This window comes from Athene cunicularia, assembly GCF_003259725.1.
Source record: "Athene cunicularia isolate RWA chromosome 24 unlocalized genomic scaffold, athCun1 chr24_part1, whole genome shotgun sequence".
Lineage (NCBI taxonomy): Eukaryota > Metazoa > Chordata > Aves > Strigiformes > Strigidae > Athene > Athene cunicularia.
Window position 1 is genome coordinate 1,387,446 of NW_020799132.1, and position 20,889 is coordinate 1,408,334.

A 20,889-nucleotide genomic window follows, 5' to 3' on the forward strand; every position below is an offset into this window, starting at 1 on the left:
AGCCCTTTCTGTGCAAAGCGGCGGTTTAAACCCCTCCCCGCTTTCCCTCCCGCCACCTCGCCCTGCGCTGCTCATTCAGAACAGATGATGCTCCCCATCACACGCAGCCCTCTCCGCGCCCTCCCCTCTGCCCCAGCCCCTTCAGAAGCCTCCTACCCCCGAGAATTCACGGTCACGGGAGGGAGCAGGAGCGAGGAAAGGCAGGCGTTCCGCAGGGAAAAGTAGCCCTGCGGGCAGTGGGGGCGAGGGTCTGGAGCGCCCTGTGCGGGGGAGATCAGGGACCCCCTAGGGACGGTGCGCCCGCATCCTCTGTGCCACCTAAATGCTTTCTAATACCAGGCGGAGGGAAGAAGGAAGGAGACAGCCCGGGGACCAGAAGACGACCCCAGCTCCCTGGTGATGGCATGGATCGGACACTTTTCCAGCAGCTGCTTCTCCTACCTCTCAGTCCTGTCACCCTCCTGTACCCCCCAAGTGCCAAGGCACAAGACTGATGCAGAGCTGCTCTTAGCAAGTAAGTTACCTGATTTTATCTGGGGGTTTTTTTGGGTTTTTTTTCAGTTCATTTTTTCCTCTCCTCTGCTTGCAGAGGATCAGGAGCCCAGAAGGCAGGAGGACAAGCAGCTGCGGGGTCAGATGAAAGCCAGGTTTCTATCCCCAAACCTGCCAGGCTGGAGATGTGCTGTTGTCTAACTCGCCAGCTGCTGGGGAACTCTTTGGGAAGCCGGAGATTAGATGTTGATCTTGGGCAAAAGCACTGTCAGATATAGTAAAGGTGTTATGCAGGAAAAGACATTAAAAATGGTGAACTGCTCAGATACCAGGTTAGTGGAGCTCACTGGAATACGATGGGCAGGGCGAGACTGATCAATAAGCAGCCCTGAAATGTGTGGAGTGACCCCATAATCCTCACCGAGAATCAAAGACTAAATTATTTTATAATAAAGATACTTACTAGGCAGTTTAGGGTTTAAAGAGCCCTCGCTGTGTAGTCTCCAGATGATGAAGTGACATGTTCAGCCCTTGGACGGGACAGGCAATTTAATGCATTGGGAATCCCTAGGGGTGTTCATGTCTCTCGGAGGTAAAAGCGTGACTAATTTTTTCACTGATGTCCTGTCAGAAAGGTGCCCGGAGTCCTCCTTTTTGTATTAGCACATGCTGGTTGGGAGTAACTTGCTAACTTTATACAGCATGTCTCCCACTTGGTTTTGACCTGAGAGTTTCAGGAACCATTTGAGAACTGGCAGAAACTGTCTCTGTGCCAAAAAACTTACTGTCTGACTTTGGGGGATTCTGTCATCAAGCAGGTCCTTCCTCCTGCACCCTTGTAAGCAGACAGCTACCTTGGGTTCATAGTAGAGTAGCTCAGAGGGAAACAAAATGGGCTTCTCTCACTAATTCTTTGACCAATCCAAGCCAACGGTATCTCCTACAGTTTGTGGGAAGTGTGTCTGGCAGTGTTCATGTTGGGGGAATTATTTCACTTCTGGGGTTCTGTTCTTGCCCCCACTGTTCCCACTCAGTTGGAGATAAGGGATCAGGATCATTTCTGGTTCCCATGAGAGAAAATTCTCCATCTCTGGAAGGTTCCAGCCCAATTACAGACTCTGGAAAAGGCAAACAGTTTTGGAGTCATGTTCTGAGACAAATCTCTGGACTCTTTTCTATAAGAGTCTCATTTTCTATTCCATTGGGGTCAGGAGAGCCACTTGGACCTTTGGGGTGAGCACTAGGACTTAACCAGCAGTTTGGTATTGGAGTCCCTCAGTTTGTCTCTCTGTGACTCATCCTCTCTTGTCTGCACAGTGGGTCCAACGTCACTGTTGAATGTCTGGGGCAGAAGGACCCTGCATTTGGTCAGGTCATCTTGGAACTGTTTGAGTGCAAGTTACTGGAGAAGTGTGAAGCAGTATTAACATCCTTCAATTTTATTGTATTTTATTTAATCTAGCTGCAAATTACGTAGTGATTCTCAGTTGTTATAATGCTGAAATATCTAAACAATGGAGAACAGGGACGTTAGTGGTCTTGGGGCAAGATTTTCTCTTAGAACTGAGCTTCTGCTTTCCCCCGTATTCAGCGTGTGCTATGTGTAAACAGCCAGTAGCGGGAGAAACAGGAGTGTCTTATCAGGACAAAAGTGTCTCTTTTTCTTTGTTCAGTTGTGTTGGTTGAAAGATAACGGTCAAATCTTCAATGACACCATAAGGTCCCCCTAAAAATAGAGTCCGGGGTAAAAGGACAGGGACAGAGAGGCTGCAGAGTGCCTCAGGCAAAGTCACTTAGGGATGGAAGGATCCAATTGGTTTATTTTCAAGCTTTATTTATTGGTAAGGAAAATATCATCTGACTGTTCAAAATTAAGAAAAACACCTAAGAGCATAGTATTGTGATTGCATCCTTTGCACACAGACTCTTTATGCTCAACTTCTTTAATTCAATTAAGTGTATATAAGGTAATTGCCTGAAAGTTACGGGGATTGTATCCTCCCATCCACCCTGTGCATTCAAACTGTAGTATATCAAGTAGCAGATACACCCTATGTCATGGAAACTCCAGATTCTCCAGTCTTTGTTCTATAACAAATTGTTATAGTCTGTACACTGGGGTCATTATGATGTCTCATAAGGCATTTTCTTGTTTTCATCTTTTTCCTGGAAAAAAAACCCAAACCACCTGAGTCTCTATTCTCATTACAGTTTCGTTTCTTCACTCTTTTCTGCATTGGTCTGAAGTCAATATATTTAATGCAACTGCAAACTTGTGTTACGTATGGGATTTTTTTATAATCCATAGCTAGGGGAAAAAAATCTATTCGAAACCTGTAGCTACCTGAGAGAACAGAAACATTATTTCTTGACATTAGAAATAATACTGTTAGGTTATTCATGCAGATAGATCAGGCTACGCAGGCTTTTCAGAGTAATCTTTAGACACACCTGAAGCAGACAAGGACTGTATTAGCTGCTGCTGGATTGGTGGAAGGGCAGAAGAGTGGTGCAGTGTTTACAGGCACTCATTTAGGATTTTGGAAACTCTACATTTAATTCCCTGCCCAGCCACAGACTCCCAATGGGAGGGAGGAAGAAGCAAGTGTCTTTGTGGCTCATTTCCCCACCTTGAAATATGGGAAATAGAGCACTTTCTTCTTCCACAGATCTTAAAGAAATTAAATTTTAAAGCATGTGACACCTGTATTGAACACTGTGAAAGTTTTGGATACTCTGGGAAGACGGGGGTGGCACATTGCTCCCGCACAGCTGACACTGAAAGGGCTCAGGGGTGTTAGAACTGCGCTCATCCAGCCCTGCTGGGGAGAAGGATAGACTGGGAGGCAATTAGCAGATAAAAGTAAAGTGCAAATATCTCTAAGTTCTGTGTTTGTGTCAAATTAGCTTCCTACCCAAAGAGATTTTCTTACAAGGTATTTTCTTCTGAGAGACTGAACACCTTCTGTTTCAGTATTCCTGAGCCTAATGAACTCCAAGCAGACAGGCACCGTCATCGGCCCAGCTCTGTAACAAGCACAAAGTCATCCTGCTTCTTTAGTAGCTGCCTCGCTAATCATCCCTCAGCTTTTTTGTGTACTGGTGGGTGGGTGTCTCCTCTAGCCCCAGAGGAACCCCGTTGTACAATCGTGCCTGTCAGCGTGTTAGAAAAGCAGTGCTGCGACTTAATGAAAACTCAGAGAGGAAATGAGAGGCATCTTCCTTCTTCAGTGCTGAGTGAGATTACACTTTGAAAAGCAATTATTTGGATGAGGGAGCTTTTGAACCGCATGTTTATTAGTGAAGTGCCATGGGTCTCCCTTCTTGTGCAATTTCCTTGAACGTTTTGCCCTGGGTTTGAATAGCGTAACTCCTCCGCGTCGCTCCCTCCACCTGTGGATCTCCAAGCACTTGCCAAAGAGACAGCCACCACAATCTCTCTTTGTAAGTCAGAAAAGTGAAAGATGACATGATTTGCACAAAATCTCCCTGCCTTTCTTTTTCTCGCATGCATACGTATGCCTTGAAAGATAATCTCCTGTTGGCATTGTTCAGTCTCAGTCGTACACAGGCAGAAAATAAAAGGACGATGGGAAAGGTTATCCCATAATTTCATTCCTTTGCAGCAGTGTAACCTAAAGGAGAGTATGTGCCCCAGAGGAATGTGGGGACAGAAACCTAGGCTCTGTTTTATGTAGTGTGGGCTAACAAGCAGCTAAAGAACCAGGTCAAGTTTTTCAGTAATCACCTGTTTAATATTTACTGCCGTATTGCTTGCTTGTCAAGTAGTACAGGACTCTTTGGGAAAAGAGATGACAGAATTAAGTAGAATCCTGATTTGGGAAGGTGGGTGGGGTGGGTTTACTGAAGAACCGTTGCTCATTTATTTTCATCATGCAGGAAAACACAGGCATTAGGTTTAAAACAAACAAAAATAAGTGCTTTTTTTTACACAAACTCGACAAGTTCATGTCTTCAAACTCCTCCTGCCTGCCAGTTTAGACCTCTCCAGAAGCAAATCCTATCCCCACAGAAACATGCATTTATTAAGTGAGATTAGCACTTATTTAAATTGGAAAAGTCACCGTGGTCAGCGGGGGAAAACGTTTTTTGCAGACTTCTCTTGGTTTACCTTCTGCAATGTCTTCAGCAGATTTCCATCCCGAAGACTTAGAGCTATCAGGAGGCACATCAGCTCTTTCAGGGAGGGCTTGTAGACAGCTCTGCAAAACAATACCTCCTGAAGATACGTAGCTAACCCCAGCTTGACTCTTCTTCAGCAAATCTAAGAGCCCTAAATGTCACCGCCTGCCCCGAGTCTGTCATCTGGGCAAAAGCCTAAGCAACAGCAAGTCTGATAAAAAGCCTCTTTGCGAGGTTGATAATGCACTGACTCACATCTCCCTTTGCAGTAGCCTGTCCAAAAGGAAAGCAGCTTTGTACAAAAGTGACATTTTTATTATCCTGGCTTCGTTTAACCAAAGATGGTAAATGCCAATGAAACAGGACGGTGCATGTGACTATAAGAGGCAATTTCATCTCACAGATCTCCTTGCTGGAGGGAGCAGTGATTTACAAACCGAAGCCTAAATCTCTGTGAGATGCTTGCACGTAATTACCATTATCTGGAGAAGATGTGTGTGCTTGATAGCAGTGGCAGTACATTATACAATGAAGGAGTTAAATAAATCCTTACATAGGTACAGTGCTCCTTTTATAGCATCTTCTCATCTGTGCTAAAGTTTCCCAGAGCAGATAAAATAACAAGGGAACAACAGCAAATTTCCTAGAAGATTCTTGTGCCTAGGATCTCGCAGACCATTCATATCCATATCACAGATTTTACAGTTGGGGAATTAAGGCAAAGGGAAAAGCAGTGATTTTCTCAGAATTAAGAGAAAAAATACTGAAATAAATTGGAACAGAAAGCTGACTAGTCATCCAAACCTGTGCTCAGACTGCTACCCAACAGTATTTCTTTTAAAGAATCGAATACAGAGATTCATCTGCTTAATTGTTTTCAATAACCACATACTGAGGTTACACTTATACTACAATGGAAGAGTTTTAAGTTTAAATATTGAGGGAAACTGTAATGCCACTGAAGCTGTCAGTAAAGTTCATATACAGCAGGAATTCTTCTGCTTTAATGGACCACTTGTAAAGTGTTCCTGAAGGTTTCCAGAAAGATTTCACTTGACCTATTGTTAAAGATCAGCAGCATTAGGAAAGTGATGTTGCCAGTCCCTTGAGTGTTTTCGTTAAAGAAGGTTTCCCTGTGCTTTCATTAATGGGCAGTCCCTCTAGCCTGCTTCACCAGAGTGATATTTCTAGGGATTTAAGCTTTTTGATTGTTTTTATTCCAGCGTGTTCTTTTTAATATCTTCCAAGATCCTTCTGGTCTTTTTGGTATGGATCTGAAATAGGAAACCTTACACTATAGATTACCTTGGAATTGATTGTTCTCTCTTACATAGCATCCGTGTGAGTGAAACTCAGCTCCAGATACAGCCTATAACAAAATTATCTTTAAAACAATTCTTTTAAAAACTGAAAACATGCAGCACTTGGCTGTTTTGACATTTGTACACACAGCTTGATCAAAAGCTTTTTAGTCCAAATGGAGTTATTTTAGATTAATCATACGATGCAAAGATCAAAAGTAATATCCATAAGAAGGAAGCAAGGAGGATCTTCTCAGTACCTAATTCTCTTTTAGTCAGTGGATGGGATGTTTCTTTCCCTATTAAAGAGGGGGGAAAAAAATTGTGGGATTGTTCTGAGTCGCACTTGGCATATGCTGTCACATGTTGTGAGGTGAGGGACAATCTGCACCCTTATAATCCGACAGCATGTAGCAGAGCCTTTGCAAACCTGGGAATGGACTCTCACCATAGGGCAGCAGAGAGCCAGGCCAATGGCCCAGGAAATTCAAATTTGCAACAAGTAGTGTAAAATGGCTGAAGATGTACCTAAAAACACCATGAGCCAGCCCTCAGGAGCCCTGCCTTCAGAAGTGAAGGGAATAGAGGGGTTAATATTCTGCCCAAATCCTTGGTGTTGTGGTTTGAGGAAGGGAAGAGCACAGTGCTGGGGTTATCTATCCCACATCCAGGATCACATGCAGTGGGGGTAGCAAGCCTAATGCCTCCTAATTTACCACCCCAGCATCTTTAACCCCTATTATTTACCCCGTCTGTGGCTGCACTGGCTCAGCCCTGGCCCAAACCCTTCAAACCAGGCAAATGTGCCAGCATGAGCAGCTTTGGGACGGCGCTGTGGACAGATGGCCGGGCTCCCTGGTGAGCAGAGCCAGCGGGTATGGTTCCAGCAGCGGGCTCTGGCTGCTTCGTTGGAGTAATGATTGATGGTGACTTATACAAGGGCTAAGAGTAATTCTTTGCTGTTAACCAGACTTGGCTACAGCAGAATGGAAGTGGAAATTTGTTGCTTCATTTATTCATCCTGCCTCTGCTTCCTTCCCGCCCACCCTTTGTGCTTTTTAATACCGAAAAGATGAAGCTACTTTGCTCGATCTTAAAATTGTCTTTCCCAAGATACTCTTAATTGTATCTCTACACCTTTCCTCATTCACAGGCGCATAAGAAGATTAAAGATAGAGGGAGCAGTAATAGATTTAGTTAGGTTTTAATAGGATTTGCAGGGGACAATGCAGAGAATGAACACCATAGAAAATATTGCTACTCTATCTTTGATATCCCTAAGGCTTCTTAGGTAGTCTTTCACAGAGATTTCGTCCGTGCCCTGCACTCAGACTCTCATTTTCCAATAGATCACGTGTGGGTTTTTTTTTTCCACAGAGTATCTAGCCATGTCAGTAAAAGGGACGTTATATTATAACCTCCAACCATCACTGCAGCCATCGTTTTGTATTACTTATTTGTACCTCGTTAAGCACAGTTTCACATGTCATCAGTGGGCTTTTTAATAGCTGTCTGTCACGTTTCTAAAAGTGTCTGGCATTTTTGTTTAATGCCAGATGAAGTAAAGGGGTGGGTTCTGATGTATCTGACTAGCAGTAGGCCTGGATTCATCACACCTTCTGACGCGTAATTCAAGATGCTAAACTAAAAGCTAAATTTTAATTTAAAATTAAACTTCACATTTGGAGCCCAGGCTCGCAGAATAATTTGTGGATGGGGTGTGTATTTCCAGAAGGTGATTCAGCACTCCTGAAATCTGAATTATCCCTGGAGGTACCTTTCTCTGCTGACTCTAGGGGAAACCTTCATGCATAATTTAGACTTATGTGAGATTTAGGTAGACAGTGGCGCTCAGCATTTTCTGTTAATTTCTATGTTTTTCTTGGTACGTACCCAAAACCTGAGACATAAAACTCCAGTCCCTCTTGAAAATACTTGTTGGTGTATCTTTACTTTGCTCCTAGTTGTGATCTCAAGCAAACTTTGGGTGTAAAAAGATGAAAAAAAGAAAAAAAAAACAACAAAACCACCACAGCTGTAACAAGGTTTACCTCTGTCATGACTCCCAGACCATGCTCATCACCATATTTTCTGAGGTTCCAGTAGTGCATTAAGCAAAGTGACTGGCAGCTGCTTCATGTTTGAAGAGACTGTGTAGTATGAATCAGTATTTAACATCAAGTTCAATGCAGCATTATATTTAGCAAGCGGCTGTTGTGAGAGAAGAGCCGAAGCCTTTCAAAGTGTTTCCCAAAACAATACTAGGAGGGAAGACATGGCTTTAGCGAAAAGCTTTCCTGATGTCGAATCAGCTTGCATCCAGCTCTGTACCAGCGTGGGGCCAAGCCTGTCAGTGTAGCATTAATATTTGCAGTGTTTATTGACTGGGTCTGTTGTAATGGTTCAGAGAGTAAACAAAATGCCTTTTGTCTCAGCTCTTTTCCTCCTACCTTAAACTTTATTTCTTTGTTCTCCTCCAGCCCAGCCATGGCCGGAGATTCTCGGATCTTCATGAACCAGGACATGGACATCGGAGTTACATCCAGAGAGCCTAAGAAGATTCCCAAACAGGCTCGGGATGATGTCCCCATTGCCACGGACCGAACCCGCCTCATTTCAGCAGAAGGTAAGAAGCCACGTCAGCGTTACATGGAGAAGAGTGGCAAGTGCAACGTGCACCATGGAAATGTCCAAGAAACCTATCGATACCTTAGTGACCTCTTCACTACGCTGGTGGACCTGAAGTGGCGTTTTAACCTTCTTGTCTTCACTATGGTCTATACCATCACTTGGTTGTTTTTTGGGTTCATATGGTGGCTCATTGCCTATATCCGGGGAGACCTGGACCATCTTGAAGATGAGAACTGGATCCCCTGTGTTGAAAATCTCAGTGGATTTGTTTCTGCATTTCTGTTTTCTATCGAGACTGAGACAACAATTGGGTATGGCTATAGGGTCATAACGGAGAAGTGCCCGGAGGGCATCGTACTGCTCCTGATCCAGGCTATTCTGGGCTCCATCGTCAATGCGTTCATGGTGGGATGCATGTTTGTCAAGATCAGCCAACCAAAGAAGAGAGCTGAAACCCTCATGTTTTCTAACAACGCAGTGATTTCCATGAGAGATGAGAAGCTCTGTCTCATGTTCCGGGTTGGAGACCTTCGCAATTCCCACATTGTTGAGGCTTCCATTAGAGCCAAACTGATTAAGTCCAAACAGACCAAAGAAGGAGAGTTTATCCCATTGAACCAAACAGACATCAACGTGGGATTTGACACTGGAGATGACAGATTGTTCCTGGTGTCACCCCTTATCATCTCGCATGAAATCAATGAGAAAAGCCCCTTCTGGGAGATGTCCCGCACCCAACTGGAAAAGGAGGAGTTTGAAATTGTGGTCATCCTGGAAGGAATGGTGGAAGCAACAGGTAAGGACTTGTCAAAAATCAGTCACAATTTTAAGGAGGGAAGGGGAAAAACGGAGTGCAGTTTGGCATTAAGATTTCACTGTCAGTGTCACCTGGACTGAAAACATGTTGGGATCTGTCCTTGTCTAGTGACTGATACAGGTGGGGTATTGTGGTCTGAGATAACTAGCAATTAAAAGATGGGTCCTTTAGCTCATGTTATAGTGTTTCACACCCTTTTCATAAGTCCAGGAGTCAGACCAAGGGTTTAGTCGAGGAGTTGTCCATAATCACTTAGAACTGATCCATGGGAAAAAGGAATGAACTAAAGGAATTCATGAGGTCTCTTGTGGTCCTCTTTCCTGTGATCAGAATTCATGGTGCAAATCTTTTTCCATTTCTCCTCTGTATTAAAAATTGGCTGTAACTGTGCTATTTTAGGTATTGCTGTAGTGTTGCTTTTTAATGGAGCCTATGAAGGAAGTGCCCAAGTATTACTATATCCCATAAAACAGCATGTGCTGAAACTGAATGACTTGCACATGATGCAGGACATATATTTTCAAAAGGAGCTCAAAGAGGAAAAATACAGAAACTGCTTTTGTGACTCTTGCAACCCAGCAGCTGTTTAACAGCTTAAAACAATGCTGTGTAATGGGTAGATTAGGAGATACACTCATCTGATTCCCAGTTTCCTCCTATGGGTGTATTTGTGGCAGGTGATGAAAGAAGTCTGCGTCCATATATAATAAATCTGGAAAAGTTGTGTGCCTCAGCTTTCCAACGTGTAGAACAGGGAGGTGGCGGTGTGCTGAGCAACAAGCTGAGCGAATGGATGGCCACTGAGGTCACCGGGCTCCTTTCCACAGTTGGGGTGCAGTTTATCTCCCAAGGGTCTGGCTGGGGTGGAGGATGCTTTTACTCATCCCTTTACACTGAAAGACATGGCACTATGAGGTCATTTTACCACTTGCAGCTAATTCATTTATTCTAGGCTTTGAGGAGGAGCTGGCAGGCTCTGTCTGCTGTGCTTCCAGCACATCAGGTTGGTTTAAGCACCCCGAGATGCTGACGCTCCCTTCAGGCAGGCTTTCTGAGTCTGGGCTTGGCAGCATGCCCTGGTCGAATCAGACCTTTAAGGGGAATGGGGCTGCAGGCAGACTGAGGAGAGAATTGCTATCTAGGGAAGTGGAAACATAGAGCCAGAGATGCAAAAAAAGCTTTTATAAGTAGTTTTGCCCTTTGGTGTTTAAAGATTTTAGTTATGAGATGGCACCGTGAACCCAAGTTTTTTTCTGTTGACGGTGTTTGGATTTTTTTTCCATCCTGACGAGGCATGGGTTGTGTCTGAAACACTAGCAAGGGTTTTCAGTTTCATATGAGTGCTCAGTGGTATCAGCACCATGTGTCACAGATTCTGGCCCTTGCTCACTACTGATACTGTCCTTGTTAGACTCCTAACAACCAGATGTAAGGGAAAACAGTCTCTCCAATTCCTGCCTCCCAGACCTTCCCTCTTAAACAGCTCTCTAGAGAGCTAATTCTGCTTCCCAGTACCTCCCCTTAGTCATTAGGTGAACAGCACTAGCCGACTTTTCCAAACAGAGCTAATGGGAGGTTACATACAGGTTGCACTGTACCTGGGTTGGAGCACTGAATTGTAGAAGTAGAATTCATTTGGCCTTGCTCAGCAAATAGTCTTTCCCAGCAGAGTATTGTAGAGATGTGGCAAAAGGGGTGGGTGGAAAAGACTATCAAAGGCAAAGATTTGTAATGGAAGCTTATTTTGTAGCCTAAATATTTAGTAGATATTAGAACCTCCTAATCTGAGCACGGAGTGCAGTTCCTTGTTTGTCTAAAGCCTCTTTCCCCATCACACAGTGACACTATCAAATTTGAACAGCGACTGCACTGCCTTGCTTTTGGGAAAGCTCAGCCTCTTCTAGATATGTGTGAGAGGAAGTCATTGTCAGTAACAACCTCAAAATTAAAAGCATAGCATAGGAATAGCATTGCTTTACAAATGGGCTTCTCTCCCAGAGGGATTGTACAGGCCACTGTGTAATGATATTAAGGAGCCTACATCTGTGGAAATGAATTATTCTGGTCTCCGGCTATGAAATTCCAAATCTAGAGCTAGAAGAGCCAGTTTGTATTGAACTTAGAGCAGAGTGGACCTCAGATGGTGCCGTTATCTGATTCAGAGGCCGAGATGGTTTTCTGAATGATGTATGGTAATGGGGGGTGTGGGGGGGTGTGTGCCAGTGAGAGTGTCTTGCAGCAGCGCTGTGTTTGTGCTTTCCTGCTTCGTAATGCTGATAAAGCAGTTTGGGGGATATTAATCCCTACCTCCATACCTTCAAATTTTCTCCAAGCAAATTCTTCAGGTTCCTTTCTCCCTATTGTATTGTTCAAGCCCCACCTGCTTTCAGGAATGATCACTGACTTGCAGCGTGACTTTTATTAAACCATGACAGCGTTACAACCTGGTCAAGTTCAGGGCGGTATAAAAATGCAACAGACCATTTGTTCCCTTAGTAACCCCTGTGAAAAATGAGGCGCCACCATCGCAGTGTTCAGAGGTACAACTGGTCAACGTACATCGCTCTGTTCATGCCGCGCAAGAGACGAGCGGGTCCTACGTGTTGTCTCAGAGATGGCTCAGCTCTGCTGTTGTTGTCAGGAGTAAAAATTAATGGAAACTTATTCCGTCTTTATAGACAACAACAAATCCTACTGTGAATGCATCCTGCACTGGTGGGGAAAAGACAGTTCTATTCTTTTCATTAGGTATTTCAAAAGCAGGTCAAACCGGCAATTGTCAGTGCACAAATGACTTAAGAAATTTAAGCGTGATGCCTTGATTAAAAGAGTGAATGTTTTTCACTGAAAATTTGGGACAGCAGTTTTATAACTACTTCCAATAGCTTTAACCAACCACACACATATTACGAATGTAATGTATTGTCTCCTCTCAAACACGCAACTCTGTCAGTAAATGTACTGACATTTAAGTTTAATTCTGATCCAGCGGAAGGCAAAGATGGTAATTAGTTTCAAATGAAAAGGGTAGAATAGATTCTGAAGAGTTGAAGCACTTCAAGTCATTGTGTATTGTGTTTTGGGTTTTTTTGTTGTTTTGTTTTTGTTTTTTGTGGGTTTTTTTTACAAAAGGAAACACTAGTGGTTAAAACAAATGTTTTTGTTTTCAAGTTAACTTGAATTTCCTAAACACTTCAAGTTGGGTTTTTTACAAAGTGAAACATTGTGTTTTAAACCCATGTTTTTGTTTTCAAATTGACTTGAATTTTTAAAAGGATAAATGACAATACCCTGAAGAATAGCAACACGCAAGCCTAAAATGCAATGGTTTTATTTTCCTAAAAAAAGAAAATATACATGGCTTTATTCTAGTGAGAGCTCTCAGGGACCCACAGTTGCTCTACTAACCAACCCACGACGCCAGTTGCAGCAGAAATTCTGCTGACATGAGTCTTCCCAGTCAATATTTTAGGATGGTTGAGGCACTGTGACTCCAGGAGAGGTTAAAAAATGCTAAAGGGAGACTAAGTTTCTGGTCAGATCTGCTGTGATCAGTGCTGAGTGAAATGACCACTGTAAAGAGAAGATCGATAGAGATGACAAGTGTTCTGACTTCCAGTGCTGCTTCGTGGGCATCTTGAAAGCAGCAGCATCACTCACAGTGCCTGCTTAATGAATTGGGCACAGAGATGACTGCAGGGAATTAATTCTCTTTTGCCTTATCACTTGTCAAGATTAGCTGGTCCAAATTTGACCTGCAATAAAAGGGAAGAAAATGAAGGTGGAAAATCTGCAAAGTGAATACATTTTTGCCTTTCTGCTTCCCACAGTGGCAACAAAAAATTAGACCCATCCCGCTGGCTGATGTTGGCCAAACCTCTTGCCCTTCCCATCCTGACTGTGAATTGAATGCTGGGATGTAGAAGAGCAGTGGAGGTTCAGACCCCCCTTCCATGTGCAAGCAGAGCCAGATGGGTTATGATAAAGTATTTGGCCGATTCAATCAGAGAACATTGAAGAGTCCATTTTTTTTTTTTTTTTTTCTGTAAGCCATCGCTCCATGTGATGATGCAGTCTGCATACCCTACCAGACTTTCTAGCAGATAAGTTGAAGGGGTTCTCTCTTCCAACTTAAGCCTCCTGCTGTTATCTGCTGACAATTAACCAAAACCTGATTTATCAGTAGGTATCCTGCAAACCTCACTCTGTCTCTCCAGTGTCCACCGTTGCTATTGTCTGGGCATAGAGATAGCAGTGCTTGTTACTTCAGTCTTGGTCCTCACTGGTTTTCATTACCTCTTTTTCCCAGTGCCATTAAATAAGCCACAAGAGATAGTCCAGATGCCTGATTAGTCCAGTCACTAAATTAAGTTTTAATAAACTCTTAGGGAAGGATAGGCATATATATTTCTGGCTTCGAGTCTGTGTGATAAAATAATTTACCTCATCCTGTCCCCGTGAGAGTGCAGACAAACTGCAGGGTTTTTGCACCTCCATTTATCCACCTTTACAGAGGGCATAGGAAGATTTCCTGGCTGTAAATATAGGACCAAAAGAAGTAGTCACAAATTAAGATGTCCTGAAATCAGTCATGATTTTCATGGGATAACAAAGGAAGGGTGCAATTACTAAATGGAGTTTTCATGCATTCATCATCTGGTTTGGTTTGTCGTCTTGTTCTGTTTTGCATTTTGCATATAAATAAGTTTCCTGCAAGAAGAACCTTGCAGGACCGTTACAGAAACTGCTTATATAACTGTAGGGAAGCGACTGACGTCTCAAGTCATTCTTTTCATGTGCCGAATTGTCCTCCAGAGGTAGATGTTGGCAGGCCCAGTCATCTTAGGTGCCTCTGCAATCACTACAGATACCTCTGCGAGGGGCCTGACGTTACGTGCTGTGAGCTTGGTGCTCAGGTCCTGCCTGGTAGAGACGTGGCAATTGAATTTAAGATCTTTACATCATAAGGTCCTTTTTCTTTTTCCATTTCCAGTGCCTAAGAGCTTTCAGATGCCTGGAGAGCATTCAGATAAATTAAAATCCTATTACTCTCCTCTGGCGTAAAAATCAAAGTGAGTCAAGCCCAGACGTGTCTTCCTCTAAAGGAGACAAGCACAAATAATTGGAGCACCATGCTTCTACTTTCTAATATTCCTTTTCAAGTTGGTGGAATATTGACTTTTTGGAGATTACAGTGTTCTTCAGTCTAATAAATGCAAAGGGACTAATAAATCTTAGAACTATCCAAATGCTGATGTTAATCTGAAGACATGTATTGCTTAATTAGATTGATAGAATTTAAAATTTTTATAACTACTCCTTGCCATCCTAACGGAGATCAGTCTGTCACTGTACTTCTGAATCCATCAGTTCTCCCTCTGTGCTCTTGTAGTGTAGGTGGAGCTCAGCTCAAGGAGCAGAGGATGTATTAGGCAGGTTTAGTGAAACCAGTACAAAGGAAGAAGTCACCCCACATACAACAGCGGATGAAAACAAGGACAGAGAAATCCCTTCCAGCAATATCTGTGTCTGAACTGCAGAGCGAGCCTAGCAAGTATGGCAAACATACAGTCAGCATCCACATGACATTTTGCCAGCAGATAATCACTGAGCTCTGTGGCATTTAAATGAGGAGAGTTAATTTTAGGCTGATGAAAAGTTGTCTTGGCAGCCCCAGGGGTTGGGATATCTCTACCCACTGGGGAAGTTCAGGTCATGTAGCAGTACTGAAAGATTCAACTATACTGTTGATGTGATCAGATTGAAGCCTGTGGCAGTTTCTTGGGGGGGTTAGATCATGCTTTGTGGTGCCCTTGCCCCCTCCCATTAAACTGCCAGTAAAGGTACTGGGGGTGATGGTGTGTTTGATGAAAATACGCATCTTCCAGTGGTTGAAGAGAGACTGCTGGTGCATGTCTGGCTAACCAAACCGCTGCAGATGCGGTTAGATGTGACCTGTGATAATAAAGTTTGTTTTTAACCAGTAACCTAAGGGTATACAAGACCTGGAAATCGGGAGCAATCTCCACTTTTCCTAGCAGTGTGGCAGAGCCAGAAGCATCTGCTCCAGTTGCATAATCGGGGGCACCGCAAGCAGTGAAACGTTCCAAAATCTGCAACTCCCATTGAGTCTGCTGCAGAAAACCCAGGCGCTGTACTGAGGGAGCCATCAAATAACTGCTTTTTGTCAGCACGCATTAACATTCCTTTGTCTTCGATAAAATGTAAGCTGCTTGATCCCAGCTGATTTTGATGACAGAAAAGTGCCTTATTGGTAGAGTTCCCTGACACCTATTTTACACACCAGTCTTTCCTCAGCGACTCTGTTCTCGAATGTAATGAAACACCTGGTTTAATACGAATAGCAATATATCCTCTATCTTTTCATCTACTGGAAACCAGAAACAAACCATTTAGGAAGGCATCTATGGCTGCCTTAAACAGGAACACGCACAAACGCTGCTATTGATCCGCGATGTAGTGACTCCAGACAACAGAAAAAGAGCCTGCTTTTTAGGATTCTGCTATAATGAAATTATCATTAAAACTCTATGAAATGTTTATTGCAGGACTTGAAACCAGGAGACAGTCCTCTGGTCTCCAGCTTTCTAAAAGGTCTGGAACCGATTCCAGCTTTATTGAAAACTTGGTGCATCTGCTTATAACTTTGTACAAACTTTTTTCCTGGTTTCAATTAAAATAGAGTTTTGTTTGCAACTGAAAGCTAAACTGCTGAATTAAGAGATGAGAAAGCTGTAACTAAAACTGGAAAGCTGAAGATTTCACATATCATTTCACATTTTCCACAACTGACAGACTGTACAAATTTATATTAAGCATACTTTTTCATTTTTAAGCCAGATTGTTTAGAAGAAAATTTAACTTCTAATGGTCTTACTATCCAGAAAGTACGACACACACACACTTGAAAAATTTGTGAAAATGCCTTCATTTTAGATAAATTTTGAAGCACATCTACTTAGACTGACAAAGGGGAAATGAGGATATTCTTTTGGCATGAAGCTTATTTAAGTAAAACGCCCAGGTCACCACATACAACTTCTCTATAGCTGTACCAAATATCTGTGACATTTAAACCCAACATGTGTAGTTATATCTACTTCAAGAAAAGGATTAACAGCCTTTACCGGGGCCATAAATACTTACAATTATTTTTGCAAGAAATACAAGAAATTCTGAGAGTTTGAAATCTCCCTCAATTTCCCGAGCTCTCCAAAACGTCGGTGCTTCAGGGCTGCACACGACAGGGCTGCTGCAGTGAAGGAGAACGGCGGTGGGAAGGTTGGTGTGGTACTTGTGGTTCACTACACCCAGGATGTCCCACGGACTTGGATAAGCAAGTTTCATGAAATGAGACCGCTGATTTTTGCCGAGAGCCCACAGCCAGCTATGAAAGGCCTTAGTCTAGCAAATTACTTTAGCCCACTGTGGCAAGCTGAAACTTGGATACTCAGAGCACAGAGGGCACGGTGGCACACTGCAGGCAAGTGGAAAGTGGCTGCGTCTGTGTGCTCTTAATAAAAGTAAGTTTTATTGTTTCCACACCTCTTCTGTCATCTTTTTGCAGTTACAGAGGCAATAATTAGCTAGGGACCTTACAGATGCATTAATTAACCAGGCTGGAGAGCACAGGGCAGCCTGCAAAGCAGGCACTTAATGGAATTTGAAGCAGAGACAATGCTGTTGTTTACTGGGTAATGTAGGAGTTGCCAAGCAGTGTGTCCCCACGCAATTAAAACACCACTGCACATGTGCTAAAAAGGAATATTTGAATGGGATTATGAAGCAATTACAAGTTGTCTTATTGTGCTGGCTCTGTGTACCCCTGGGGTTACAGAAAGCAGCTACTGCAGGAAGCTGTCAGTGTGCAGTATTTGGTTGCTGAAAGCTTTCTATTGTTCCTTCCTTAATTGAATCCTTACAGCAGGAGATAACTGTGATTGCGTCTCTGGAGTTCAGGTTCACTGTCAGGTACTCCCCCCCAGGGAAGGAGCTATTTCAGGCCCTGATTATAAGGCAGGAGTTCCCTTAGGATGCCTCAGGCCCCCACATTTAGCAGGGACACCCCACCTTGGCCCTGGGGACTTCTGCACCTTGCCTTCATGCAGCACTGGGAAGGCGGTGATCGGAACCAGCCGGTTCATTCACAGGACAGAATCCTGTGAGCCTGGGCACTCTCCTCTCCTGCTCCCTTTCCTGGGCTTTGAAAGCACTGGGAGCTTGGAGGAGGCACTTGAATTCCTTTGTCATTTCTGGCTCTGTCTAAAGGAAAAGGAGCTACTTTATTTTCCCTGCCTCCTTCCCCTACACGCACATGCTGCTGGTTGTCTCTCAGTCTGGGAGCATCAGAAATCGGGAATAGCCCTGCAGCTCTGCATGACTGACCCTCAGAACAGCCGGTAGTAAAAGCCCTTGCCCAGGGAGGTCAACAACAACACGGCTCTCCTGAGAAAAACCGTCGCAGGACTCAGAAATGAGCTGCCCAGGCGTTGAGCTGCGCTTCGCTAGACGATGCGAGGGAGTGAGGATTAACCAGTCCTCACCTCGAGGGCTGAGTAGTCAGGGCAGGTGATGCTGCACGTCGAAGTGTCACTGTCTAACCAGGAGTGGTCCCCATGCTGGTTTTTCACTTGTAAAGCAAAAGCTGAGAGTTTTCTGAACAGATGCTGTACCTCCATAGAGCTTCTCCTTCAGGCAAAAAGACTTGGGGTAATTTTCTTCTTCCATTATTGTGTTTTTCATAGCAGCCTCTGCACGTCCCAGCTCCTTCCAGCCCAGGAAGCAGGCAGGCTAGAACACTATGACTAGCTCTGTACTCGTTGTTCCTGCCCAGAAGCAAATACTCCTGCAGATCTTCTTGGGGGGAAAAACTGGCTTTTCAGTCTAGGGTACAGAACTGGAAATTTCTCAGGGTTGCATGTGTCACCATCCCTCTTTTTCACTTTCAAGAACCAAAAGCAACTAATATACTCCTGGCCCAATAGCTTTAAACTAAGGAAAGCAATAAGAGACAAGTAAAGCTTTCCAGAGAGCTTGCTTGTGTGGGTGTCTTTTAATGGACTGTAGCAATTATGAGAACAAAGTAGTCGTCTTTTCACAAAGGTCCCTTTTTTTTTTTTTTTTTTTTTTTTTTTTTTTTTTTTTTTAGGAAAGTTTTCTGATTACTCTGAGATTTCAGTCACTTAATTGAGCTCATGTGATAAGAATACATCATACGCTCTTCCCTGAAGCATCTGACACCAATGCTTTTTCCCCCTATGCATTGCTTTAGATTTCTGTTTGTGTGCTTTGGGCTGTAGGATTTAGACTTGGAAGTATCGGCGAGGAACTGAATCAAGTGCATGTTTTGAATATATTCCAGTCAGGCCTATCTCTCACCCTCCAAAAGAGAACAGTGGGAGGACTTTGTCAGGTCAGGCTTTCCAAATTTCACCAGAATTAATTCCAAAGTTGTAACATAATTAGGACAAACAGAAAACAAATACTTGAAAGAGAAGTCAGCTTTGACATTGGCAGGTGAATCCAACAGAATTTATTCTCAGTTATGCCAGTGCTGAACACTTATCCCTGCTCTGCAAAGCTTCTCTTTAAACTTCTTCAAAGTAAATAAATAAACTCTGATCCTTGGGACTGAGAAGCAGCTTGACAAATACCAGTTTCATATTGCCCACGATTCATTCAATTCTCAGTCCATTAAGACATGGGAGTTCAACATGTTTATGAGCTGGACTTCTTTTTGCTCTGGGGTTTGGCTCTGCCAACCCAATGCAGTTGGACTGAACCCTCCAGAGGTATTTAAAAGCCAGCTTGCCATGTAAATCTCTGAGTTGTGACCCTCTCTACCTTTTGAGCTGTACATCTTTGGTGTCTTGACCTAAGTGCAAGAGAGAATTGCTGATACTGCCGTAGATGAAGAGGGATGGGGCCAGACACAGTGGGAGAGCAGAGCAGTGGTTTGTTCTCCTTAGGGGCCGTGTGGGTCAGGATTTGAGGTGCCCTGGCAGGGTTGGCTGTCATTCTAGCACGATTCACCAGAACTGCTGTTAGTATCAGCCGCGCAAGCAACCCCTCAGCAGAGCAATGTGAGGACAGAGAGAAGCTGAGTAGTGGTACCAGACTTCAAACCCATAAGCACAAAGTTGAGGAAACGGTCTGAAGATGCGGCGATGAATCCATCCCTTTCCCTTTGGGTGCTTCAGCTTTTTCATGGTAAGGCTTTTGTGAGGCTTATTAAGCGAAAACTTTTTCTCTGTCCCAGAGCAATCAGGTATGGAGATAACATGAAAGTGCTCTTAAATGAAAGAAGTGGTTGGGTGAGCATGTAAGAAGCTTTGCATTTAACACCCCTCTGTTTCTACCCAGGGATGACCTGCCAGGCTCGCAGCTCCTACATGGACACCGAGGTGCTGTGGGGACATCGCTTCACTCCCGTCCTCACCTTGGAGAAGGATTTTTACGAAGTCGACTATAACAGCTTCCACAGCACTTACGAGACCAACACCCCGGTGTGCTGTGCCAAAGAGCTGGCCGAGTCTCGCCGGGAAGGCCAGCTCCTCGGCCACCTCTCCAGTGCCACCCTCCTGGGCGGAGGCAGAGACGCAGAGACAGCAAAAGAGGAAGAAGAAGAAGAGGAAGAAGAAGAAGAGGAGGAGGAAGAAGGCAGGGAGCTAGCAGGACTGAACGGAGCCAACGGGACAGCAGGAGAGGTGAACGAAGATCTGCCTGTATAACACCTGAATGGCTGGACAGGAGATACCCACAAACACTTCTGGGAGACTGTGGCCTGGCGAGTCAGGAACTGACTGAGAGTCAGAGAAATGGGATTTATGTCCAGATCTCTGCTGCCTGCTGCGTGATCCTGGCGAGTCACTGCACAGCACTGTGCTTCAGTTTCCCTCCCCTTTTATCTGTACAGTGAGGTTCTGAGCTTTGCACTTGTCTGCAAAGTATTTTGATCTCTGTGGACAAGGCTCACTAAATATGATCACTGTTAAAATTGAAATTCACACCACTGGTTGTTTCAAAAGATGTTTGTTGGATGTTCAGAACTCTTCCCCCTGGAGAGGGTATTTAAAAATTCAGAATGTACAATCTCAGTATGAAGAATGTGGTTTCATACCTTCACTTAATTTGTGAGTCAATGTATTGTAGACATTGTTACTGCTAAATTAAAAGAAGAGGAAAAAAACTGGTATGTAGTGAAGTGCTTTGCCTTGATGATTTTTACAAATAGATTTTAGCACTTTCCTCCAGGATTACAGTTGTTGTGAATTATTACCTGCGAAATGTCTGATATTAACAGGACAACTTTCCCTGCAAACCTTCAGCATGTTTACCCAGTGGTTTTGACTGTCTTCTCAAACTGAAGTGCTATCTCCTATGTACGCTTTTCATGGAATCTCTGACATGTTTCATAGGCTGTCCATGATCAGAGAAAGTTTAGATCTTGCCCCAGTGAAGGTTGGTTTTGTTTTTTTTTTTTCC

The 20,889-nt window shown here is 43.7% G+C and overlaps 1 protein-coding gene across 3 annotated transcripts; it reads left to right on the top strand.

The window, feature by feature from the left end:
* Positions 1 to 52: 52 nt before the first annotated feature.
* Positions 53 to 20,615, top strand: KCNJ5 (potassium voltage-gated channel subfamily J member 5). Of its 3 annotated transcripts, none has more exons than XM_026863820.1 (4): positions 53 to 248; positions 340 to 514; positions 8,417 to 9,363; positions 19,768 to 20,615. In XM_026863820.1, exons 3-4 carry the CDS (start codon positions 8,424 to 8,426, stop codon positions 20,133 to 20,135), a joined length of 1,308 nt encoding a protein of 435 aa, XP_026719621.1. In that variant the 5' UTR covers positions 53 to 248; positions 340 to 514; positions 8,417 to 8,423; the 3' UTR covers positions 20,136 to 20,615. The 3 variants fall into 3 exon arrangements, with proteins under 3 accessions (XP_026719621.1, XP_026719620.1, XP_026719622.1); XM_026863821.1 differs by having other exon boundaries at positions 61 to 171; XM_026863819.1 differs by having other exon boundaries at positions 53 to 514.
* The last annotated feature ends 274 nt before the right edge of the window (positions 20,616 to 20,889 follow it).